This window comes from Chiloscyllium plagiosum, unplaced genomic scaffold (assembly GCF_037043375.1).
Source record: "Chiloscyllium plagiosum isolate Xiang-an unplaced genomic scaffold, Cpla_swu_hap1 HiC_scaffold_2, whole genome shotgun sequence".
In the NCBI taxonomy this organism is placed as follows: Eukaryota; Metazoa; Chordata; class Chondrichthyes; order Orectolobiformes; family Hemiscylliidae; genus Chiloscyllium; species Chiloscyllium plagiosum.
The window spans coordinates 138654113-138681869 of NW_028270140.1; the positions used below are offsets into that span (position 1 = coordinate 138654113).

At 40.0% G+C, this 27757-nt stretch overlaps 1 protein-coding gene across 1 annotated transcript in view; it reads left to right on the forward strand.

Moving 5' to 3' along the window:
- Positions 1-27250, forward strand: part of LOC122557223 (proteolipid protein DM beta) — a 234025-nt gene extending 206775 nt beyond the window's left edge. Inside the window, exons 6-7 of the mRNA XM_043704677.2 lie at positions 7572-7637; positions 24595-27250. Coding sequence (XP_043560612.1) covers positions 7572-7637; positions 24595-24747 — 219 coding nt within the window. The 3' untranslated portion in view covers positions 24748-27250. The remainder of the gene's footprint in view (positions 1-7571; positions 7638-24594) is intronic.
- Positions 27251-27757: the final 507 nt, after the last annotated feature.

Consider the following 27757-nt stretch of genomic DNA (forward strand, 5'->3'; position numbering starts at 1 on the left):
GAAGTATAATTCCCATGAACTCTTCTGTTAGGCAGATAATACTGAAGCCTGAATGCATGCACCAGCAGGTTCAGGAACAGCTCCTTCCCGGCCGTTATTAGACTGATGAATGGACTCTCTAGCCTCAAATAATGCTGATCATGCTAATGCCGATTGCGCCTAGCGCATGCTTTCTGCAATGTAATCTGTGTGCCTCTGTCAAGTCTTTTTGATCTGTATACCCTCACTTACTATGATCTGCTTGTACTGCTCATAAACAAAGCCTTTCACTGTACTTCAGTACACGTGACAATCAATCAATTAATCATCAATGAATTGTTCAATTTCTTGTAATAACAATGACAAATCTGTTTTACTGACCACCTGAAAGGCAGATAACCATTCAAGTGATCTTTTAAACAATAAACCAAATTATGAAGATCAATCTCTGTTGAGACAAGTGGTTCTGTATGTTGAGAAACTCAGTCAAAGCATTCATAACATGCTCAGCAGTCAGACCTTGGGACATCTAAGCAATGGAGCCTTTTGCAAATGTACAGATAGATGATTAATATCTTCTCTTGAAGCAACACTGCTATTCAATTAACTTCAGCAGCTAGTATTTCCTTTTACCTTTAATGAAAGCTGCAGACCTTTCTTTAACTTGAAATGATTGGGAATTTAAGCCACTTCAGATTCTGTGAGAAACTTGAATAGAGAATGGTAAGTTAACAGGTGAAACTGGAATAAGGGAGAAATTAAACATTATAAATCATATTCGCAATGCGTCGATATGAATTTATAGAATATAATAAATAAAACTGGGAAAGTTACAGGTGCAGATTGCTAAATGGAATTATGATGTTATGGATATAACAATGACATGAGAGCAGAAATTTGTGGTCATTCTTGGTCACAGTGTAAGCAGAGAAGAAAGAAAATGAAAGAGGTGACAATAATGTCTAAGGAGAGGATCTTGCTGCTGAAAAATGCGAATGTTTCAGAGGGTCAAATACAGAATTGATTTGGATAGAGCCTAGGAACAAAACAGGTGCAATTAAATTGTATGTTGTACTCTATCGATGACCAGCCACTGAGAGGGATGTAGAGTAACAAATTGCAAGGAACTACTTAGAGAAGCACAAACATTAGAGATTAATTAGAATGAGGCACTTTAATTTTCCAAAATTAGTGTAGGTATGGTAGGTGATAGTTTAAAGGACAAAGAGGGGTAAGTATTCTGAGGTTGTACTCTGGAGAATTTTCCATGGTGGAAATGTGACCAAGCCTATCTGGAAAGCGGCACTGCTCAACCTGTTTTTTTTTTGCAATGGAGTGGACAAGTAGAACATGTCAGTGGGAGAACATTTTGGGGATACTGATGAATATATCGTAAGCTTTCAGAAGACAATGGAAAACAACAATAAACAATCCAGAGGAAGAATAATTAACTATAGGAGAATTGACTTCCATGGGGCAAAACCAGTTGGACTGGATAGACAGAACCCAAAGATTGGTGGGAAAAGTTGCGCTCAAATAGGAGATGTTTTGGGCACAGCCAAGGTAAATTCCTTTAAAAGAGAACTTTAGGGCAAATAAATATAGAGCTCCTTGGATGTAAAAGGAGATCGAAATTAAGAAAAGGGAGAAGAAAGATGTTAATGACAGGTTAAAGAATACAGTATATTCTTTAGATTACTTACAGTGTGGAAACAGGCCCTTCAGCCCAACAAGTCCACACCGACCCACAACCCACCCAGCCCCATTCCCCTACATTTACTCCTTCACCTAACACTACGGGCAATTTAACATGGCCAATTCACCTAACCTGCACATCTTTGGACTGTGGGAGAAAACCCACGCAGACACGGGGAGAATGTGCAAACTCCCCACAGTCAGTCGCCTGAGGCGGGAATTGAACCCGGAGCTCTGGCGCTGTGAGGCAGCAGTGCTAACCACTGTGCTACCATGCCACCCGCCTTTGCAAGGGAGATAAAGAACAAATAGCAAACGCAAAGAGGAATTATGAGAAGAAACCGGCAATTAAAATAAAAGGGAATCCAAAATGATTGTAGAAGCACATAGTTTGGAAACATTTGGTAAAGGAGGAATAAGGCCATTGTAATGATGATGCTCCTTTAACAAGGTCATGGTGTCCTTGGCTTTTTCTTTCAGAGATGTCATAAAAGACAGAGACTTGAAAAAGTATAAGTTTGAAGGGTTTTAGGGCCAATTTGATTATAGCCAACAGATACTGCCTCCAGAAAAAAGGCTTTCAAGTTTAAAAAAAAATATTTGTACAATGAAAGGGGAGTGGTCAGTTCTTCCAGCTCAGATTTTCTCCGGTTTGGTTTGGTCTGGCCATTCAATGAATGCAGTTGGACAATTATGAAGCTGCTGGACCCAAAGAAGCAGGTCCATGCTGACACTCCCTCTCTCTGACTTCTCTTCTGTAAGACCCTGTGTTTGATTCTACCTTTTGTGCCAAGGAGTGTTTATATGGATTGTTGCAAGTATTAGGAACAGCATCCTCAAATTGGTATAATCTGTTGGGTTTTCAGATAGGTTAAGTTATTTGGGCGGCACGGTGGCACAGTGGTTAGCACTGCTGCCTCACAGCGCCAGAGACCCGGGTTCAATTCCCGCCTCAGGCAACTGACTGTGTGGAGTTTGCACATTCTCCCTATGTCTGAGTGGGTTTCCTCCCACAGTCCAAAGATGTGCAGGTCAGGTGAATTGGCCATGCTAAATTGTCCGTAGTGTTAGGTAAGGGGTAAATGTAGGGGTATGGGTGGTTTGCGGGTCGGTGTGGACTTGTTGGGCCGAAGGGCCTGTTTCCACACTGTAAAGTAACCTAATCTAATTTGGTATTTTGTTCTCTTTTGTTTGTGTTGCTTTCGGTAATCTTGTAATTAAATCCTGTTTTGTTTAAAACTAAGTGGTTTGGCCAACTGCATCGCTCCTGGAAAATCCACCTAACACCTGCTTAAAACAACTTGCAAAGTTAGGGTGGGCTATCTTGAAATGGTTTAACGGAATCTGGCCTGGTCCATAATACCAATGAGAGACCAAAAAGGAGACTGAAACATAGAAACAAGAGGCATGGCTGAGGTATTAATTGAATAGATTGCATCTGTCTTTATCAAAGAAGCAAATGTTATATAGAGGAGGAACATCTGTCACTAAAAATGTTCAGAATTGGTAACAAAAGGGTAATGGATAGTATGAAAAGTTACCAAGGCACCTGGGCAGATGAGATGCATTCCAGGATACTGAAGTAAGTGAATGTGGGAATTGCAGAGGTATTGGTCATAATTTTTCAGACTTCTTTAGTTTCAGAAATGGCGTCAAAGCCTAGAGATCTACAAACATCGCACATTTTTCACAAGAGTTGGTAAGGCAATTATTGTTAATAAGTTCAACTTTGATGGTAGGGAAACTTCTACAATCAATAATTTTGGATGGAATTAATAGTCATATTGACAAATGCAAATTACTTAGAGAGAACCAGCAGGAATTTCCTAAGGGAAAATCGTGTTTAATTAACTTGCTAGAGGTAAGAGAGAGGTTTGATGACCCCAGTGCTGTTTAGGTTTTGTATATGGATTTCCAGATGGTATTTGATACAGTGTAATGTACAGATGGATTAGCAAAGTTAGTACTCAATCTTTTAGAGTGTCAATAGCAACAAGGATACAAAATTGGCTATAGGAGTGATAAGAAACAGAATAATAGTCTGCAGTGGAATTCCCAGGGGTCAATTTTTTTTCCCCTGATACATATCACTGACCTAGATCTTGGTGTAAAGAAAATAACTACAAAATTTGTGGATGATACAAAAGTTGGGAACATTGTTAACTTTGAGGGGGATGCGTAGAACTTCATAGGGCATTGGCAAGTTGGTGGAGAAGACAGGTTGGTCAAATGGGTGACTTTCAATGTGGAGAAGTGCAAAATGACATAGGTTGGTCCAAATAACATGGAGAGTACAAAATAAAGGTTATTACACTAAAGAGTGTGTGACAGCAGACAGACATAGCAGTAAAGGTCCATAATTCATTAAAGATGGCATAGCAGGTGGAGAGATTAATTAATACAGCACACAGTGTCCTTGGTTTTATTAATTAAGGTCAAAGGTCACACGTTCACCAGGTTCATTTGAAGTCACAAGCTTTTGGAGCGCTGCCCCTTCATCTTAAAATAAACCTCTTGAACTATAACCTGGTGTTGTGTGACTTCTGACCTTGTCCACCCCAATCCAACATCATCACCTCCATAACTTTATTAATTAAAGTGTAAAATAAAAAGCAGAGGTATTTGATGAACTTACATAAGACATGAATTAGATCTCAGCCAAAGTATTGTGTACAGTTTTTGGACACCACACTTCAGGATGGACGTGGACACTTTGGAAACAGTACAGAAGAAGTAGATGAGAATGATTCCAGGAGCAAGAAACTTCAGTTATGAAGAAAGATTGTAAAGTTTGAATGTTTTCCTTGGAAAGGAGATTTAAAAGAAGTTTCAAAAGTCATGAGGCATCTAGATGGAGCAACTAGAGAGCAACTGTACTCATGGAAGGGTCAAGAACAATAGGACACAGATTTAAAGTAATTTGCAAAAGAAACAAATGTAATCTAGTTAGGTTCTGAAATGCATTGCCTAGAAGTGCAGTAGAATCAAGTTCTAGCTGAAGCATTCAAGAGAATATTAGATGATTATTTGAGTAGCAACAACATATAGAATTATGAGGAAAAAACGTGAGAATGGCACTCACAATTAAGCCCATATGGAGAGCCAGTGCAGATACAATAGCCAAATGGGTGGGAGTAGCAAATATCAGAAGAACGTTGCTGGGCAGTTTTTGCTCCCTTCAAGGACACTCTCCAAATTATGTCCTTTAAGACCTAATTCTTTGACTCAGCCTTTGGGTATATGATAAAGAAATTGGTTAAGTGGCAGGGAGTGGAGATCATGGGAAGTTACCTTAACTGATAGTGACACAATCACTGGTGATCAGCAGGGACCTCAGTAGTCACCACACTTACTATCAATTTAGATTACGGGATTGAAAGTCACATATCCAGTTTTGCTGATGGCATATAGATAGGTTAGTTAGCTTCACATTACAGTTGGAAGCAAAGCAAAATGAAGAAAGTGCTAGATTCAGGAAAGTGATCAAAATTGTGGCAAATGGATTTCAATATAGCAAAATAATCCACTTTAAACTTCAACATGATAGAATATATCCTAAATGATGAAATGCTAAAAGTAATAGAGGGACCAAAGCAATTTGGGTGTCCGTGTGCATAGTTCATTACAATGTAATGAAAAGATTCAGAAAGTAATCATAGAAACAAATGGAATGCTGACCTTTATATCGAGAGGATTAGATCAGAAGAGGCTAAAAGTCATGACTCAGCTGCATAGAGTTCTGATTAGACAATACATGTGTGTGGTTTTGTGAACTACACATTAGGAAAGATATATTAGCAATATAGGGGGTGCAGTGTAGATTTGCTGGAATGATACCTGGAATCCAATGGATAAGTTACAGGCAATATTATACAAACTACTGCTTTATAATTGTGTATTTCAGAATGTCAGAAATCAATTTGATTAATTTTCAAGATATGGAAGGGAACAGCTAAGACAGAGAATACCTATTTCCATTAGGTAATGGGTTTTAGGACTATGACCGAGGGAGGAGGTGCAAAGTATAAACATTAGAGTCCAGTCTTACAGGAAGAAAGATAAGAATTATTTCTATGCAATAAACTGTAATAGATGTTCAGAACTCTCTTCTGCAAGTGGCAGTTAATAGAAATCAATTGGTAATTGTAAAACTGTGCTTGATAGTTTTGTTAGCTTTGGTTTTAGTGGATACTGGGACAGCGTTGGTTGTGGAGTTAGGTTGCAAGTCAACCATGAGCTTATTGATTAACATAACAGCCTTGAAGGGGCTGAATATCCTATTCCTTTTCTTACACTCTGCAAGTTGTAAATAGACATATCGACTAAGAATTGTGAACTGAGCAAGTCCATGAGTAGAGTGAAATCTAAAGCATTAATGTTTCCCAGTCAAAGCCATTCAAAAGAGTCTACTACACGCAATCTATTCTTGATGAAAGTCAGCATGACATTTCTGTATGGCTGCTATCAAATTGATTTATATCAAAGATACCTGCTGAAAAGTAGCTTTTCATCTTTTTTTCTAAATACAACCTCCGTGAGTAAGATGAGAAAACATTTGAAAATACTTTCTCACACACACACACACACTCTTTCCTTCCAGTCTCTCATGAACATGAGCCTGCAATTATGCACCTACCTGTTGGAATGTCACTTTTGTTCCATTTCACTGGAGTCACATGACCAAAGGTTAGGGGAGGTTAATGAGAGAGAGGGATGGGAAGTTAGCGTTACTGTTCAGTCTGAGCCAGTGCAAGTTTCTTGATGACCCTGTCAGATTTAATTTCAAAAGAATAAAGTAACCATAGGGCTGCTCTCTCTCAATAGACAGAGCTGACTGGTGGTGAGTATAACCTAAGGAATACCTTGCCTCGAATGAGGGACAAGGGCAGGACTTCTATGGTGAACTCAGCCAGTGTGGAAATTGAGCTCATTCTGTTATTCACCAACTGTCCAGCCAGCTGAGTTAACCCTCGTCCTGGGCATCAACCCTGGCTTAGCAGCAAAAGAGCAGGACAGTCAAGACTATACCAAATATATTTTGAATGGTTGAGAATAAGTCTGGGTTTGAAAGCTAAGTGGGTATTGAAATTCTACAAAGTGATTTGGCTCACAATGGTTCTATAGCATCCCTATTGTTAAGTTGCTGCTACATTGATTCCTTTAATGAAGCAAATCGGGCCAATTTTGATTTGATGCGATTAGATTTATTATTGTCACGTGTTTTGAAATATAATGAAAACATTGTTTTGCATGCTGTTCAAGCAGGTCATACCATACATCAGTGCATTGGGTTTTTAGAACAAAATGCAGAATATAATGTTCGAGTCACTGAGAAGGTGCAGAGAGAGATCAACTTTCACCTTTGAGAGGTCTGATGTTAATGGGGAAGCAACTGGTCTTGAGTCTGTAGGTACATGTTTTCACACTTTTGTTTCTTCTGCGTGATGGAAGAATTAAAATTAGAATTGGATGCATTGTCATGTGCACTGAAGTTACAAAGAACAGGAGCACTGTGAAAAGTGTACAATGTGGTCAGCACTTAATGCCATCTTAGGTACAAAGTACCTAGGTTCATACCTTAGGCACAAAAACAGAGAAAATAAAGATAAGAAAGTTACACTATGTAACAGATATACATTGTATCAATACAAGTGAGGAAAATAAGAAATAAAGCTAAAAAGATAAACATTATAGTCTTTCTCATAAGAAGGGAAAGAGGTATAGCCAGGATGGGAGGGGTCTTTCATTAAATTGGCTGATTATATTGCCAAATATATTTGATGAGATTGCTCAATGAGCCAGAAGTGGCGCAGGCTCAGTTATGTTTTCACTAGATTTTCACTTTCCTGACTATCTGCAGAATGAGTGTCTCATACCATCTCGTTATTTTTTCCTAGTTGAACATGACATTCCATTTGTTCATTGTGGCCCTGGCTGGAGCGGGAGCAGCCGTCATTGCTATGGTGAGTACAAAACTATGACCATTGTCAGCCTTTAGATATGGCGTGACCGACTCATTGACGGTACAATGAAGATCTTAGTTCACCTCATTAGTGTTGCTTTAGCCCATGAATATCTACATAAACTCCAATGTGAATGAAGTCAAATCGATAGGAAATGTCTGAATAGCTATTTATTTTCCAATGGAGACAGATATAAATCCCCGTTAACTGGATTTACAACTGCAGTGAAAAGTGATGCTGGATGGCTTTTTTTGACTGTGGGATAAACTTATTGACTTCAACAATATGATAATTGATTCTCTGTCACAGAAGACAATCTCCGGAGAAGCAGCTGGAGCTCCATTCAATCTGTTTATTTACTAGCAATGCTCAAAGCAGCAGTATTGTATATACATTAAATTTTACCTGAACCACCTCAGAATTAAAGGAGGACATTTCTAGGCAAAACTACATTGCATTGTTGAGGAGAAATGCAACTTGGAGTTTTCCCTGTGTTTGTACATAATCTGGATGGCAACCATTTAGATGACTTGAATTGTTGAGGAATCTTGGCCATAAGTGGGTTATATGTTTAACTATGATTTAGATCTATTGTTGCACAGTAAAAACTGGTATTAAGTTCTGCACATGTTGTAGAAAATGGCAACTTATATTCAGCTCCTTTAATTGCAATGCCAAGACATACAAGGCTATGGGCCAAGTATTGGAGAAGAGCATTCGAATAGTTAGATGCTTGTCTTTTAACCATTGCTGACTTGACAGTCCAAAGGGTTTCTTTCTGTGTTTTAGACACCTATGACTATGACACAGCAAGTCTTCTCCAACTTGCTTGCTTGGAGAGATCTCCTCATGTTTGACATACAGGCACAGCAAAAAAAACCAAAGTTGTTGAGAAAAAAGTCAAAAATCACAAAACCCTTTTTTTTAAATTGCACGCTCGGGTTAGCTGTTAAAAAAAGGGTTTTGTGATTTACACATGAAAGAAGTGAAACTATCACTGTATTCTAACAGATGAAAGGCTTAACAGACAATCAATTCTTCAATGTATAATTTCAGTTACATCACACTGCAAATTTTTGCTATAAATTCTGTGTTACGATCGAGCCCTCCACAATCACCTGATGAAGGAGCGTCGCTCCGAAAGCTAGTGCTTCCAATTAAACCTGTTGGACTATAACCTGGTGTTGTGTGATTTTGAACTTTGTACACCCCAGTCCAACACCAGCATCTCCGAGTCATGATTTTAACAGCATACTGTTTGTGTACCCTGTAGCTGATCTATTTCCTTTGCCCCTTACGTCACGCTCCCCATCCCACCTCTTCCCTCCTCCAAAGGTGCTAGGTTTAGCACTGGTAACAGGGCTGCTAATCCACAGAACACAAGTTCTAATCCTGCCATGGACATTTGAGAATTCAAACTTGCGTTCTTTTTCAATTTCCAGAAGTATGTGGCTTTCAGTTGAAGTGGCCATGGAGCTGAGGTTTGCTGTTAAAAACAAAAACCCCCACTGATTCAGTAATTTACTTGCTGGAGGAAATCTGACCCTTTCTCTGGCAACCAACGTTCTTGAGGGAGGGAAATCTGCCCTACCTGTAACTCCAGACTCACAGCATCGTAGTTAGTGCTTAGCTGCTCTCTGGGCAATAAATGCTGTTCCAGCTAACATCTTATTAATAAATATAAAGAAAAGGAGTGACTTTTATCCCAGATCAAGATGACTGACTCTGGAATAACATCTGAAGTAGGCCCACAAGCCTTTTTTTAATTCATTCACAGGATGAGGGTGTCACTGGCTAGGCCACCATTTCTTGCCCATCCCTAATTAGCCAGAGGGCAGTTAAGAGTCAACCGCATTGCAGTGGGTCTGGAGTCACATTGTAGGGCAGACCAGGTAAGGATGGCAGTATCCTTCCGTAAAGGACATGAGTGAACCAGATGTACTTTATTATGGTCATCATCAGACTCCTAACTTCAGATTTTTATACAATTAAAATTTCACCATCTGCCGTGGTGAGATTCAAACCCAGGTGCCTACCTCAGTCTCTGGATTAACAGTCCAGCTATAATACCACTAGGCCATCACCTCCCTTTTAGGTTGCACAAAGCCACTTAACAATGGGCAATACATTCTGACATTTTCTACAATGCACATGTGCCGAGAATGACTTTTAAAATAGTGTAAATAAAGCTGAACCTTTACAGAAAATGGTTAAATGTCCTGTTAAGGATGTCAAGTCTTTATAGGGAGTTGAGAGCAGATTTAGTCTTTGAAAGAGCTGGCATCAGCACAATAGGCCGACAGACTGACTGCTGTGCAGCTTAATTCAGTGACTCCATGATGCTCCCATCCAGTGGTGCAGGAATTGTTGATTTGAGCGCGGGCAACAATAATAATCACACTGCACAAGCAGGAGACTCTGCGATATTCAGTGTTGTCACCTACAGCACCATTGTGTTGCTACCACACATTTTGAAGAGCAGTTCAGTGGTGACCATTTATTTATTTCTGATACCTTCAATCTCATAATGCAATGGGTTTTCTGGCAGTGGAGATTTGCGACTGATAACTAACGATGCTCACACATAGCTGCAGCTTATTTTTCTCAAGATGTATCCATGCAGCAATCGTGTCTGTTGCCAGTTGCTTGCTAGATGACACTTTCACAGTGGGATTAGATTGTGCATCATAATTCACACTGTGCAAACAGGCTGTTGCTGACCCTGATCCCAGCTGCCAAAGGACTTGATCCGCTCCACTAGGTGCGCAAGCCTGCCAAGTCATTTTGGTTTTTAATGCTTCAACCCCTTTTATCAGGCTGGTAATATTTTTGGTTCCCTTGCCCTGTGTCACCCTTCACTTAATGGCTGAGATTGGGAAGGTGCCACATGGACAAAGACCCTTGCTGTCAAGAAAGCATAGTCACATTTGCAAAAGACCCAGTGACGTGCACAGAAATAATTTTACTTTGCAATAAATTATTTTGGATGAATGCTAATTGTGTTATGCTTTAGCAAGTATAATAGGATAGAATTGTGCATGGGTGTTGAAATTATTCCAGCCATATTTTGTGTTTAGACAACATCCCTTTGCCCACAAGCATAGTAGAGACTTCCAATACTAACCTTGAACTTCCATCTTCAGCTTAGAATGTTATAGTCATGTGTTAACTGTCCACCTGGTAATATTTTCTGGAGCAATTTTCACACTATGGTATTCAGACATATGCCCCATTTAAGAGCTTCCCCTTTGTATCTCTTTACAACCTCTCGTCACTATGGTCTGGTGACTATCATAGTTAAGAAGATGAAGTGTAGATTTCCCAGAATGACACAAGGTGTGACAGACTTCAGTTGTGTGGAAAGACAGGGAGAGCTGGAATTGTCCTCCTCAGAGCAGAGGAGATTAAGAGAAGATTTAATAGAGGTGCTACTAATTATTGGAAATGTACATAAGTGAGTGGTTAGGATCTAGAACACACTGCCTGGGGTTGCAGAGGAGGCAAGGGTCAATTGGAGTGTTCAAAAGGGAATTAGATCATTATCTGTAAAGGAATAGTAAGTAGAGGCTGACAGTCAGAAGGCAGGGAATGGCACAAGTTGAATTGCTTCTTTGGAGGGCTGGGAAAAACAGGGCTGAAAGTCCTCCTCTGTAACCAACAATGATGAGACAGAGAAATGTATAAAATGTATGGCACAGGTTTTTCCCTTAAATATTTGGTAGCCAAGGAAGAGTCATCCAGCCTAATCCCATTGCCAGATTTCGGCCCTTAACCTTTCAATTAACTGCAGAGAGGCCGGTATCCTGTCACTGAGTCACCCTTTATTTACATGTGCACAGTTTACAGGCTGTGACCAGACAGCTCAGACTCTGCCTCTAAAGTGAGAAGATTCCGAATCCCCTGCTTATTTATTTATTTATTTATTTTTAATAATCCTCCACACTACCACTGTACAGAAGCCATGCTTAATTTCCTGTTTATTTTTTCCTGTTTTTTTTTATTTTATTAAATAATTACAAAAGAGTTTACAGTAAAACAGTTAACATTTACAGCTGTATACAACAGCAATTTTACAAGGGAGAGGAACAGCAAAGCCAGGCCCCAAACCCTACCGTTCAACCAGTTTACAGGGAGATGAGGACAAACCTCAAGTTCCAGTTCCACATTTAAAAAGACTTCAACAATGACATTTGAACTTCCTGTTTATATCTGTCAGCCAGGACACCCTGATTGGCCCATGTTAACAATCCTAGTCAGGGAACTCATAGTCAATGAGATCTATCTGATGCTCTCGCTCCAATCACTACAGCCCTGTAGTTGACTGCACTTCAATCACATTGCCTTGAACACATACATGGACATGAGTTTTCAGGTTCTACTATCCTTTAAGACACTGAGCTCCGGGTCCCCACAGCCCTCTGTGTGAAAAATATTTTCCTCTAATTCTTCCTCAAATTCTTCTCTTAACGTTTGAAATCTGTGCTACCTGGCTCATGCCTTGATGCTAAGAGAAATAGTTCCTTATTAGCCACTTTATCCAGACCCCTGGCAATTTTATACTTGTCCGTTAAATTTCCCATCAGCCTACTCTGTTCCAGAAAAAATCTAATCTAATCTTTCCTCATAGCTAAAATTCTCCATTCCTGGCAACATTAATTTTTTTTATTATTTATTCACTCATGAGTCATCAACATCACTGGCTGGCCAGCAGTTATTGTCTGTCTCTAATTGCCTTTGAGAAGATGATGGTGAACTTCCTTCTTGTATTCCTTCCCTTTGGTGGAGTGACCAAAAATAAGCACAGTATTCTTGCTGATGCCGAACTCGTGTCTTACATAGCTCAAACATAAGCTGGTTGGTGGGCTCAGTTGGCTGAATGACTGGTTTGTGATATACAGTGTTGGTTCAGTTCCTGATTGAGGCCACCATCAACCTTATCTCTTGCTTGAGATATTGTGACCCTCCCTGCTGTGGGAAATATGTTATTAAACTTGAAAGGGTTCAAAAAAGATTTACAAGCATGTTGGAGGGTTTGAGCTATAGGGAGAGGCTGAGTAAGCTAGGGTGAGTTTCCCTGGTGACTTTATGGAAGTTTATAAAATCATGACGGGCATGGATAGGGTGAATAGCCAAGGTCTTTTCCCCAGGGTGGGGAAGTCCAAACCGAGAGGGCCATAGTTTTAAGGTAGTTTGGAGGTGCCGCTGTTGGACTGGGGTATACAAAGCTAAAAATCACACAACACCAGGTTATAGTCCAACAGGTTTATTTCGAAGCGCTAGCTTTCAGAGCGCTGCTCCTTCATCAGGTGGTTACTGTTCGATTATAACCTGGTGTTGTGTGATTTTTAACTAGGCTTAAGGTGACAGGGAAGAGATTTAAAAAGAACCTAGAGGCAACTTTTTCACGCAGAGTGTGATATATATATGGAAATGGTGGAGGCTGGTACTTATGGGTGGTGCAGTGGCTCTGCTGCCTCACGACACCAATTCCTGCCTGTCTGTGTGGAGTTTGCACATTCTCCCTGTGTCTGGGTGGGTTTTCTCCGGGTGCTCCAGTTTTCTCCCACAATCCAAAGATGTGCAGGTTGGGTGAATTGGCCATGCTAAATTGCCCGGTGTGTTAGTCGGGGTAAATATAGGGGAATGTGTTTGGGTGGGTTTCTCTTCAGAGGGGTGGTGTGGACTTGTTGAGTCGAGGGGCCTTTTTCCACACTGTAGAGAATCAAATCTAATCTAATTACAACATTTAAAAGGCAACTGGATGGTTATATGAATAGGAAGGGTTTAGATGGATTTGGACTAAATGCTGGTGAATGAAACTAGATTAATTTAGAATATCTGGTTGGCATGGACGTGTTGGACTGGGTATTTCTGTGCTGTACATCGCTAAGACTCTGTGTCCTTACCAGCTTTCTCTCTCTAATGAGAGAGCAGTCTGTGGTGTCTTTCAACTTTTGAATAGTCTAAGTTTTGACAAAAAATGCAGGTACATTCTCTGCCATCCTTGCCACCTTAACGACATAGGACACTAAAAGAAACATGAAACATGCCATAACACTCACTAAGGTAAAAGCAGGATCTGTCACCTTAACAAAGGCTATGAGAAGAATCTACCCAATAAATAAAGGTAGCAATTATTACTGTTGTTAGAATAAAAGTCACATTAGATAGCATACCCTTGGCTCTTTGCCCAGCTGATTTCCATCTGTTTGCGCAATAATGCATTCGAATCATTGTGCCTTGGTACACAGATTTTAGGTAGCAATGTTATCACAAAGCTGTGTGCAGACAATCCTTTAAATGCTGCATACAGCAGAATAAAGTCACCTGTACATCAACACAGCTTCACAATTTAAAAAAAACAACAAAGTGTAAGTAAAGAGCAAGGGCTACGCATGCAAATGTTCCAGCACTACAATGTGAAGTGCCAGAAATGCTTTGGTGAGCTTCATTTCTGCTTCAAGCTGTAGGGCTCCACAATCTGCTTAAAGCTTTGTGGAGCACGCACAGAATAACCAAAGCCATCAGGCTGAAAATATCCTGCTAGACTATCAACTACACAGAAAGTGAGAACAGGTTGTTAAGCATGATTGATAATGCTAAATTCCCATGAGAAAGAGGCGGTGGTACTGATTCAGTAACCTGGAAATCCAGATTAATGTTCTGTGGACATGTATTCAAACATTGCTGGAAACTAACAGCCAGTTAATAAATCTGAAATATAAAGCTAAGTTCATTATCGAGAATTTGTCAAAAATCACCTGGTTCTCTGATGCCCCTTTAGGGAAGGAAATCCACTGTCCTTAACTGGTCTACCCTACAGAGTCAAAAGTGTGGTGCTGGAAAAGCACAGCAGGTCAGGCAGCATCTGAGGAGCAGGAGAATCGACGTTTCAGGCATAAGCTACCCTACATATGATTCCAGACCCACAACAATGTGGTTGGTTCTTCACTAACCTCTGAAATCAACTCATGAAGACAATTGGTTCAAGGGCAACAAAGGTTGACCTTGCCAGAGTCACATTTATTGCATGAAAAAATAAAATTAGCTGAAAGAATTTGACCCTTTATTGTCAATTTTGAATTAGCCTGCCCATTTTAATTACCTGTACACCTCAGAGTCAAGGGATGGCCCTTTAGAACTGAGATCTTTAGGAATTTCTTCAGCTGTTGGGTAGTGAATCCATAGAGCTCCTTTCCACAGAAGGCTGTGGGGGTGAAGTTATTGAGTGCTTTTAGGACAGAGGTAGACAGATTATTGATTTAGAAAGGGGATCAAAGGTTATGGGGAGGAGGCAGAAGCATGGTGTCACAAAAAATATTAGCCACGATTGAATGGCGTAACAGACCTGATATGTTTTTCAAAGGTATTAAGGAATATAGTCCCAAAGCAAGTATATAGAGTTAAGCCACAGAGCAGCCATGATTGTACTGAATGGCAGAACAGGTTTGAAGGGCTGAATGGCCTACTCCAGTTCCTATGTACAGCTTTTTTTATGAAATGAAAGTAAGAGTTTATAAAGCAATAGTTAATCCCATATTATTCTATAACACTAAGTGCTGTAATTTGAGAAAAGTCAATCGGTAAAGATACTAACGGCAGGGATTAACTACTTGAGAGCAATACTGGGTGGAGTATTCAGTGTTGTATAACATAATGGACCTGATAGGCATAATGTTCATACTGCATTGACTCCACCCATTCTATTGACGTCACAGACAGTATGTGAGAGATAAGGGGTTCTACTCCAGCTTTTAGATTGAGCAGGTGTATCTGAGTTAGTTCCTTAAGGCCCTTGTAATTATGTCTGACCAAATCTAGTGACACATCTTGCTGTCCTTCAATAAGCTTCTTGTTTTCTAAGAACTGTGCCTCTTCTGTGGATAGTTTACTGCTAATCATTAGATAAACCCAAAATAAAGCAAAGACAACAAGGGGATTAATGACAGCGCAGTGCCTGAAACACACATTACCCAGTAACATATCTTGATAAAGGCAGCATAACAAAACATGGTGCCAGCAGGGATTCCAGAAAAATACCACATCCAGGAAGCAAAACAAAAATCAGAAGTGATCAACCAAGCAATGAAAGATTTATAACTAAGTCGTAATTTAACAAAAATTTATCTGTCACAGCTTTAAAATTAACAATTGATCTAGCACCAATTACTACTGTGGAAGAGAGTTCCAAACCTTTGCCATCCTTTGTGCTGAGAAACATTTCCTAATCTCACTCCTGAATGAGGTAAAAACAATGACTGCAGATGCTGGAAACCAGATTCTGGATTAGTGGTGCTAATCTTTATTTATCCTTGCCTTGGATAGTATTGTACAACAGAGAGACCTAAGGGTTCAGGCACATAATTCTTTGAAGTTTGTGTCACATATACACAGAGTGTTTCAGGAGGAGTTTAGCACTCTTGCCTTCATTGCTCAGACCTTGCAGTATAGGAGTTGGGATGTTATGTTGAGATTGTACAGGGTGTTATTGAAGTCTCTTCTGGAGTACCGTGTCCAATTCTCGTCTCCATGTCACAGGATGAATATTATTAAGCTGGATGTTGCTGGGAATGGAGGGTTTGAGTTATAGGGAGAGGCTGGATAGGCTGGGACTTTACTCATTCAAGTGGAGGAGATTGAGAGGTGACCTTATGGAGGTTGATAAAATAATAAGGGGTATAGATAAGCTGATTGGCAGCTGTCTTTTACCTAGGTTGGGGGATTTAAAGATTGGGGAGGCATATTTTTAAGGTGAAAGGAGAAAGATTTAAAAAGGATATGGGGACAATGTTTTTACATAGAGACTGGTTTATATGTGGAATGAAATTCCAGAGAAAGTGGTGAATGTGGGTACAGTTACAACATTTAAAAGACATTTAGGTACGTACATGAATAAGAAATGTTTGGAGGGATATGGGCCAAGTGCAGGCTAACTTGGGATAGTTTAGTTTGGGATTATGTTCAATGTAGTCTGGTTGGATCCAAGGGTCTGTTTCTGTGCTATATGACTCTATGACTCTACCCTGTCTTTTCCTGCTGGTATCTTGAAGACTTCAATCAGATCACTTGTTCACCTTCTAATTCTGGGGAAAACAGACCTAATTTGGCATTCTAGATTCTGCTTAACCTTCCAAGATGTAGCAGAATGTCACATGGAGCGTATTACAATATTTTTTTAGTCACCATGTTTACACTGCAACTCAGCTTTAGGTGTGAATAGAACTGAAAACATATCAAAAACTCCACATGCAACTGCTCAACTTGTATGAACCAGTGGTGATACTTGTTAGTAAAGCTGAAAACTTGGTTTGACTTCATATCGGGAGTGAAAAAAGATCAATCTGTCCATCTGCGTGTGAGAGAGACAGAAAGAGGTCAGCAGCAACTGTCATGAATTGTCAATCAGGCATGTTGATGTCAAATAATTTGTCTTACCAGACCATGCCAACTTTTACAGTTCTTTTGTTGCACTAAAGTCTATTGACCAACGTTGGACAATCAACATCTGCTTCCCTCATTGCTGCCATTTTCAGTATTTTTAGTACATGGTTAAAGGTTGGGGTAAGGGTGGGATGGGAGACAGTGGGGTTGGTTTGGTCTCTGTAAGTTGCCTGTAAAGCTATAGTAACTTTCACATTTGGAACTTAGTTTTGCAGACAAGAGCACGGAGATTCTTCCTTGTGTCTTTCCCTTAACCAAACATCACAAAAGACATAGTGCCAGGTCATTATTTTATTGCTATTTGCACAAGTTTATGTTAGTGTGTTCTCACCTCTGCTACATTTCAGTAGCGATGATACCTTGAGGCACACGTGAACAAATAACAGAAGTAGGCTATGTGGACTCTTGAATGTCATCCAACATTCAGTAAGAACATGAATGATCTGTTGATGTTTCAGTTCAACCAGATTGAAATTACTCCACAGTGGCTGGTATCCTGTCACCAAGTCACCCTTTATTTATATGTGGAGAAAGTGAGGTCTACAGATGCTGGAGATCAGAGCTGAAAATGTGTTGCTGGAAAAGTGCAGCAGGTCAGGCAGCATCCAGGGAACAGGAGAATCGATGTTTCGGGCATAAGCCCTTCTTATGCCCGAAACGTCGATTCTCCTGTTCCCTGGATGCTGCCTGACCTGCTGCGCTTTTCCAGCAACACATTTTCAGCCATTTATTTATATGTGCATGGTATTTGACACTGATCCAGCTTCCTCTCAGAATCAGCAGAACTTCTGACACTCCTGTTTATTTCTGTCAGGGCTGACAGAACATACAGAAGTATGTTCTACAGTTCATCCCAAGGTGAAATGTCAGCCATTGTTAACAATCTTAGAATCATAAAATCAGCAAGCATGTTACCTCCTGTTTCCCAGCAAGAACATCCGCAATTTTCAGTTCTGAAGAAGTGATTGGACCTGAAACGTTAACTCTGCTATTTAGATTAGATTCCCTACAGCATGGAAACAGGCCCTTCAGTCCAACAAGTCCACACTGACCCTCCGAAGAGTAATACACCCAGACCCATTCCCCCACCCTATATTTACCCCTGACTTGGCAATTTAGCATGGCCAATTCACCTGACCTGCACATCTTTGGATTGTGGGAGGAAACTGGAGCACCTGGAGGAAACCCACGCAGACACGAGGAGAATGAGTAAATGCCACACTGACAGTCGCCTGAGGCAGGAATCAAACCCGGGTCCCTGGCATTGTGAGGCAGCAGTGCTAACCACTGACCCACCATGCCACACCTTTCTTTACAGTTTCTGCCAGATCTGGTGAGTTTTTTCAGCAATTTCTGTTTTCGTATCAATTTACAGAATTGCTCCTCATAATTGATCCCTCCATCCCCACAGTTATTCGTTTCCTCTTCTCTTTGTACTTTCAGTCGCTGCAATATACTATTTCAGCTCCATCCTGGAATTCTGGGGATGAAGGCATTTCTGAATTTTGGATTTTCCTAGATTTGTTTAATAATGTTATTATGTTTAATCACAAGTTTGTAAATCGGCTTTGCACCTGAGCCACAACATAGTCACAAAACATTGTAAAGCATTCATGATTTTTTAAAAATTCCAAAGCCCTGCTATGTGTTAAAATACCAATGACAATGAGGAAGTTGCTGAATTTCCTGTGACCAAATTTAGCACATCAACAGGCCTGACCTGGGATTATTTGTTAATCATTCAATCTAAAATTTGGGGAATATTTTCCTTTCCCCGGAAAGATTGGAGACCTACCACCAGGATGAATAGCTGTGAGTGTTAATTTCAATACACATCCAATTAATAAACTTATTTTCTTCCATCATCCATCTTGTCTCTTGTTCTCTCTCATGCACCCCTGCAGTTTTCCCACTGAAACAGCTGAAAGCTGTTAGTCCTATCTTCTGTAGAAGTGGGAACAGTAGAAATGTCTATAAAGGACATGACATTTGCTATTTGGTATTTTGTTTTGGTCCCGTGGGTCTGTTCAAACACTTTCTGGACAACTGGGTCTTTCCAGATTTTTGATTTTCCTGATCTGAGACGTTACAGAACATTGTACTGTGTTGATTGAACCTGGACACAGAATTCCAAGTGCAGACGACTGAATGATTCATGAACTGCACCATTACCTCAGTATTTTGGCAGCAATGAGCCTATTAAAACCCACTGCCCTTTGGGCATTTTAAAAAAAATTCCCTTATAGAAAGTGGGCATCTGCCTGGCATTTATTGCCCATGTCTCATTGCTGTTGAGAAGGTGATGGTGGGCTGATTTCTAGACTAACGATGCCAGTAGAGAGGGAGTACCTGCAACATGTGGCTGGAGCTGTTTAAGAAAGCAGCTCACTGATACCTTTCCAAAGGCAATGAAAGCTGGCCAAGCCAATGGTGTGCTTAAAGTATGAATACATTTTTTTAAAAAATACACATCGCCCAGGGCAGCATTGTTACCATGAGTTCAAGTTATTATCAGTTTGGAACCTCCTCCAGATCTCTCTTGATTTTCTGTCAATACAATTAGATATGTTCCCCCTCTTTTATGTAAAAGCATGGAGGGTTCTGAAGTCAAGGGATGTCCGCAGTTATTCACCTCACAGCAGTGTGGTTGCCATTGCTACTATTCAGTACAGCTTCTGAAGAACCTCCTTTTAAAGATGAGCCCAGTCTCGAGATAATGACTGGACTGACGTTTAAATTCCTGAATGGCCTATAATTTGAGATGTCTAATGGTTGGCATCATCAATTACACAGGCCAGTTCTCAGAGAAAACACTTCTTCTCGATTGAAGTGGAAGTGATTGTGGCCTGTCGGTTGCTATGGCGCCAGTTGCTGACACAGACTGCCGAACATCAAACCTGCTTTTGTCCTCTTTCTGAGTGAAACAAAATGCTTATTAAATGCAAAGAAAGAAAATAAATGTGTGCGTGGACAAAATGGAGACATGGAAGGCCTAGCTGAAGCAAAACAGAAGTAACTTTAGTGTTTTCTGCAGCTACTTCTCTGATTGTCCACTGTAATGTCTGTGGGAGATTAGCAAAAACTCCATAAAACACCTCTATTGACCAATTGTACAGTCCTTGGCAATCCAGCCTGTACAGCCCTCTGCAGTAAAGAATCCCACAGGTTCGCTACCCTCCAGAAGAAGAAATTCCTCTTCATTTCCTTCATATATCAGGGACTCCTTACTCTGAGATTATGATCCTAGACTCTCCCACAAGGGAAAACATACTTTCCTTCTCCATCCTGTCAAGTCTCCTAAGAATCTTGTATGTTTCTATAAGGTCACCTCTCATTCTTCTTGAATACTGCTCCAATGGCATTATCATTTTACCATCACCTTGGTTATACAAGGCGCCTCTTGGTAATACACAACCTGAGTATTGTTGAGAAAAAGAGTCGGGAGGTTGAGTTTTTTTTAAATTGCACTCATCTAGATAGAATCACAGTGAAATGTGGTATTCTTGCAATTCTGACCTGATTAGAGCAAGATTAAAAGACTCAAGACCACACGTTTTCCATCAGGAATACCAAAGATCAAGTACGTGATTTCTGTAATACAGGTAGTTCTTCTATAAGGCAATGGTTGCGCTCCAGTGCAACTCTGCATTGTAGGAAAATTGCGCTTTAGAAACAGCTCCTGAAGTGTTGGCAATGTAACCATGTTACAGCCAACACATGTTTTAACTGTTATCGCTTTTGAAACTGTGTCCCCAATTCATCATGCCGGTTAAAGCAAATTCACGTTAATGAAACTCGCTACAGCAGAAAAACCTGTGGCTATTTTTAAAAACATTTTTAATCAGTAAATAATTCAAGCTTTATGGGGAAAAGGCAGGAAAATGCTAAGGATCAACAGATCAGCCATGATCACTGTATATGGAAGCAGACTCAATGGGCTGAATGGCCTACTTCTTCTGCTGTATCTTCTTATGTTATGGACCAGCAATCCAAAGTGGAGACAATAATCAAGAGACCAGAGCTGAAGTCCCTCATGGGTCTGAGAACTTAAATCTGATTGTTAAGAATGTGGAAATAATTGGCAAAAGCTGGTCTCAGGAAATGTGCCCATGAAACTGCTGGGTTTTCATAAAAATAGCAAGTGATTCACCGACATCCTGCCGAGAAGGAAACCTGTCACTTTTGCCTGGTCCAGCCTGGTATGACTAAGGTCCCATACACAGTTACTGTCTAAACATGCTCTGAACAGGCTGAGCACTGTTACCAGCATTCAACTTCAAAAGATGGTTTGCTGCTCAAACGGCAAGTACAGGCAGCCCCCGGGGTTGTGAGCAGGTCCTATTCTGGAGTTAGTCTGCTTGTCGATTTGTGTACAAGTTAGAACACAGTGCAAGACAATGCAAAGCAGCTATTTGTAACTTTGAGAGAAATGATTGCATGTTAGGTCTTTGCAGTTACACACACCTAGGAGAAAGTGAGGACTGCAGATGCTGGAGATCAGAGTCGAGAGTGTGTTGCTGGAAAAGCACAGCAGGTCAGGGAGCGTCTCAGGAGCAGGAGAATCAACGTTTCAGGCATAAGCCCTTCATCAGGAAGTTACACATACTGCAAGACCTCGCGGTCATAAGTATGAGTTTACATAAGCCAGCTATTTGTAAATTGGGGACCCCATACAGAAGGTAAGGTTGGATTAAATTCAGCAAAAAAGAAAATATGACAAACTTGGAATTGTCACACTGATGAATTTTCTAATGTCTCAAGGAAATGTAGGCCATCTGATCCTTAATTACAAAGAGCCTTGAACCTTTGCTATTGATCCTTTTCACTGAAACTTACATCCCAAGACATTATAAAACATATCACTTACTGACTTCACGTTAGTTTCCAACCCTCTCTAATCCATCTCAGCCCTTCTCCGCTAGTCCTACAGTCCAAGCTTCCTGATGCAGTCACTCCCAGAAGAAAGCTGGAGGGGAAGGCCCGTGTTGAGAGATTAATCTTTTTTTGTATCAGGCAAGCCAGCCACAATGAGAAAACAGATATCAGCTTCCCTCTGGAAGATGTTCATTTCCTTGTCACAACCTCACTGACAGTAGGAGAGTTGGTGTGACGGAGTGCTCAAATGAGCACTGCAGTGACTTAGGGGAACATTTCTGATGCTTCCAACCTCCAGAGAATGGAAGGGGAAATCACCTGTGGGATCGTCCTTTGTCTGGAGCCCCCATATATCAATGGTCAGAGTGTGTGTGATGGCAGTCAAGATCAGACATGTTCCATCAGATCCAGGTTAGTGTCATCAATGGGAATACCAGTTGATACCGTGTTTACGGTATTGTTGCGACATTGGGTAGAGTACTTTGGCCTGGGAGACAGAAAGTTAGAATTTGGTGTTTGTGAAATGCTAGGGGGGAGAGCATTGTGTGCTCCCTTTAGAAGATTATGTGCATTTTTTGTGCTTAGGGATTTAAAACGGATGTCTGTGATCAGCAGCTTGAAAGTTTGCAAGTACACCAAACTGAAATATTTGTATTGAAAGGCCATACAGTTAGCTAGTCAAGAAGCAACTCTTTTTTGAACCAAGACAATAGGCTTTTGAATTGAACCAAATAATTTGAACCAGGTACTTAGGTAACAAAAACCTATTAAATTCAAGTCTGACTGACAATACAGGACCAACCATACTGCAGAAATATTGATACATCATGAAGGGTATAAAAAGAAGAGGCAGTTGGACAAAGACCTCAGAGCAAGCTGTCACCCACCAGAGCGAACGGCCCTCAGCTCTTGAGAGAGAATTGTTGGGTATCACAGCCTCCTCTTTATCTTAGAGAAATCACTATTGAAATAGCAATAGTGCCAATGGCACAACGAGTTCATATTCCTGACTGAAGATTCGACAGGGAAGGCATTCCTGGCAGAAGAATCATTGGAGAAGTGGGACTTCTATTTATTGGAACAGCATACCATTAGAATCTTGCATTATTCAGGAATAGTTAGTAGTTGGAAGGGATTTATTCTGTTTGTTAATAGTTTAGTTAATTTGTTCATTGTTAGAACTAGATAAATAAATTGTTACTTGATGATTTTACTGTGAATGTCAGGGGTTTATTTTATTTAACCACTAGAAGTTGCTGAAAGATAGGTTACACTACTTTTCACACTCCCTTTACAGATTGTAGGGTGAGGCGCTCCTCTTTGCATTTTTCGGTTATAGTTCACGGTGGGACGGGGGGGGGTCAACCTTCGTTTTATAACAGTATTTCCCAACATTTTCCAGACGTTACAGCCAAGTAGCACATTCACTTGCTACTAATTCATGTGTATGTGAATTTGTTAAACAAATTGGTGCTTATTGTTGTGACCATTGTTAATGAGTACGACTCATTCATTAATGTCAAATGTTACTCTAAGGCTGTCAGGCAGAAGACAAAAGTCAAGGCAGAGCAGACAATTGCAAGCAGATTTCCTTCCAATGGTACTGATTATTGATCTCACTCGACTCTGCACTGAAATCCTTCATACCTTGTCTGATTGGTGTTTACATCTTGAGTGTCACTCCTGACAATTACATCAGGGTTCAGTATCACCATGTCCACAAGTTACTAGACACTGATGTGAGACCAATGCAGAGAGAGATTGGAAAACATTTTTATTGTTCATGAAGAGCACTCAGAATTAAGAGATTGGAGACAATAAGTGTAATGTTAAATTTATAGCCCAAAGCTTGGGAAAATTAGTCTTTATATAAAATGAAAGGTCATCTAGAAGGAAAGATCAGCAGTTACATGGGAACATCACAACCTGCAAGTTCCCTTCTAAGCCACACACCATCCTGACTTGGAAATACATTGCTGTCCCTTCACCATCCTTAGTTTCACCGTAAATGTATCTATTACTACAATAGGAATGCTTGAAGAAAGTTCCACATTCTTACTACTCTTTGAGTGAAGATGTTTCTTTGAATTCCCAATCGTATTCTTGGTGATGATCTTATATTGATGTTGGCTAATTATGTTCTTCACCACAAGGGAAAATATTCTCTCTGTATCCATTCATTCAAAATTATTCCTCATTTTAAAATCTGTACTCATCAAGTCATAGAGATGTACAGCACGGAAACAGACCCTTCAGTCCAACTTGTCCATGCCGACCAGATATCCTGATCTAATCTCATCCCATTTGCCAGCAGCAGGCCCATATATCTCTGAACCTTTCCAATTCATATACGCATCCAGATGCCTTTTAAATATTGCAATTGTACCAGCCTCCACCACTTTCTCTGGCAGCTCATACAGACATATTCAATATTCTGTCTTTCAAAGGAAAATGACACAGCCAGTCAATTGTTTTGTCAGTTCCCTTGATCATTCTATTTTTCTGTGCAGATAGAGTAGGTATGTGCTTATGTGAATGTGTTTATGTATTAATATTTGCGTCCACAGATAATTAATCTCCCATGCCTATCATTAAACTTGCTTATTACTCAAGAAACCTCTTACTGTGTTTCATCCTGCAGGTTCATTACCTAATGGTGCTCTCTGCCAACTGGGCCTACGTGAAAGATGCTTGTCGGATGCAAAAGTATGAGGATATCAAATCAAAGGAGGAGCAGGAGTTGCATGACATCCATTCTACCCGTTCGAAAGAGCGGTTAAATGCCTATACATAAGATGACCTGCCCCCTCACTTGCACCAGTCACTTCTTTGTATCTGACTAAAACTTAACAACTGACTCACAACCCTGGTTACCAGTTCAGTAAGTTCCTATGTGATTTGACCACACATTTCTTTCTTTAAAAAGTGATTTAAAAATGCAAACGCCTCATCATTTAGGAGAAAGGACAAACCTCATTCCATTCACAAAATTCCATTGGGCTTGTGAAATGTTCCATTCGATCATTTTTTTCTTAAATGAGACTTTGATATTTGTGATTTTTTTAAAGATAGTTCTCTTTTATTTTTATTGATAAAATTTGTAATGGAACCATGCATCAAGGGAAAGAGAGAGATATATGCTCAAGTTGGGAAATCACTGTGGCTGATTTCATTATATAAATGCTTAAAGCACTCCTATCAATTTCCTCTAATTCCCATAGAATGGAGTTTGTTAATGGATTATTGTTTTGATTGAAGAGGAGATTTTGATACAACCATGATAACTTATGTGCTGCATATCACCTGTAGTCATTTCCATACCATTGTTTTCCCTGTTTAAGTTTTCCTAATATCAAATGTTGATTTGAAATTCTAACAACCTGATAGATTCCTGAACTTAATAATCAATTTTCATTCCATTACATCCTGAGGTTTTCAATTTAGTTCCATTGCGAATATGTAGCTGTGAGAACCCACATAGCTCCGAGCGATGCCTGTCTCTTTGTGAAACATTCTTTATTCCAGTCCTGCTCAAGGGCTCTCTCCCTCACCACCTCCTGATATCCTGATGATGACAACAATGACACTCCCCAAATTGGAAAACTGCACCATCCAAAAATTCCTTGTAAACAGAACAAAACAACCTCCACCTTTGAAATATTAACATATTTCTGAACATTGACAGATCACTTAAGCACTTCTGGTTGGTCATTTTAAACAAGGTGAGATTGCAAGTGGAATTGATATTGGAGATTGCATCTTGTCACACCATTAAATTTTTGGTTTAGAGTCCTTTATTTGGGTTGACTGAACAAGTCTACTTCTCTTCTGAGAATGTTGGCAACTTTTGCCTTGCTGAGAACCAACTGGGTTCCACCAGCTTTTTCTTTCAGAAAGACCCTTTCACAGGATGCAGTTGGCAGTTTGGTCTCCATCCCTCAATGCCCTTGAGAATTTGGAGTTGAGCTGCTTCCTGATCTTCCATTGATGGCTACTCCTCAGTGGCCTTGTGGGGAGAGGAGGTATTTTGAAGACAACCATCAAGGCCCCGAGAAGTGGCTCAACTAATAATAAATGTTCGCATGGCTGCAATGTAACCCGTTTCATAGGAGCTTACTGCTACAGGACACACACTCCCACATTTCGTTTCATCTGGGCGCTTTGCCTAGCGACTGCGTTTTGCAAGAACTTTTAACTGGAATACTTCACATTTAAAAGGTGGGGGGGGGGGGAGAGTCGGGAAATCATGCTTTTGGTTCCCAATTCGGTTCCGGCAACAAATATCCGCTTCAGATTAAATGGCCAATCTTTGACAGTTTAATCAAGCGTTCTTTGTCGAGTGAAAGTAGACTCAAAGTGTAAAATATGTAGTTTCTGACGTGACTGGGGACAATAAAGGAAAACTTCTTTTTCATTGTGAATGTCATTTTGGCTGCTCATGGCAAAACGTTGATGTTAAATATTTAGACGAGGGATGAGTGAAAAAAAGCTGCCAGTGAAATTTGTAATGTAAAAGTCATTGAGAGCAATCCATCAATACTGGACCAAAATGGGTGTGTTGAATTTTATTCTGTATTGCCTATTGATACTGCTCTTTGTACGCAGTATAGTGTCTCCCTTAACAATGTAGCCTGAACAAGATTTCCATCGGTGTTTTTGGAAGTGAAATCCTAGTTCGTTTTTCTTTTGGTCCATCTCTCGGACCCATTGTGGACTATGGTGAGCTGTTTCCTGATGTAAGTGCATTTTTAATGACATTAAAGGAATTGAGATCCGCTTTATACTGTAACAGTCATGCAACATTTGGTAATTTCTAAGCGTTTTCTGTAATAGATTAAGAACTTTGACGTAGTTGTTATTCGTAGCATGGTTATACACTAGATATGGTGATAGTTTCTCAAGAGTTGACAGCAAGTTTTATTTTAACAGCAGCCTCTCTTACTGTATCAGTACTGTGTGCAGTATTAGGGTGCCTAAGTTTCCAGTATTATGTTGCGACTCTCTTCAACAATATTTTAATGTAGTGTTGGATTCCTTTCATGTGATATCTATAGGTTGTGTCAACTTAATCTATGTCCTTTGATTCATATATGATGTCTTGTATTCGGTAATAACTTAATGCTATTGGCTTTCTGGTACTAGTCTTTGTATTTTCACAAAGAATGCTTTGTAGCAGGCTGTATAATTAATCTGTTTTTGTACATGAATGTGCCAACAGCTTGACAGTGGCTTTTATTTGACTGTAGGAAAAAAAGTGCTTGCAATTTAATTAATAAAAATAAATTTGTGTACTTGTTCCTCTGTGGAGACTTTGCCAATTTCTTGATTGACTTGCTGGTGAAATTTGTGCTTAACGTACTTAGCATAGCTACAATGTGTGTGTGTGCGCGCGTGCGGGAGTATGCATTATATGTGTGCTTTTGAGTGCGTGTGCAAAAGAGAGACATCATGTTTGTTGCTCTCAAGTTGTGGAAGGTTAGTGTCAGGGAATAGAATATCTTCTTCTTTTGACCTACTCTTTACGAACATGAAAAATTTCCAGGCCAAGCATGGCATATTTTTGTAGATCAATTGAGGGGTTAACAAGATTAGTCAACAACTCTGTTATTGAGTTGCTATGTGAGTGTCAGGATGGTGAAAAGATGGTTAAGAAAGGCCTTGTTCGTATAATTCCTACAGGGAATCTTACTGACAAAACGTTTTCTGGAAAACTAGCATCCTGATCTTTCAAGCATAATCAGATAATTGTGTGACACAGCCTTGAATTCTTATATAGGCTTCCAAAAGATGAAGCTTCCATACAG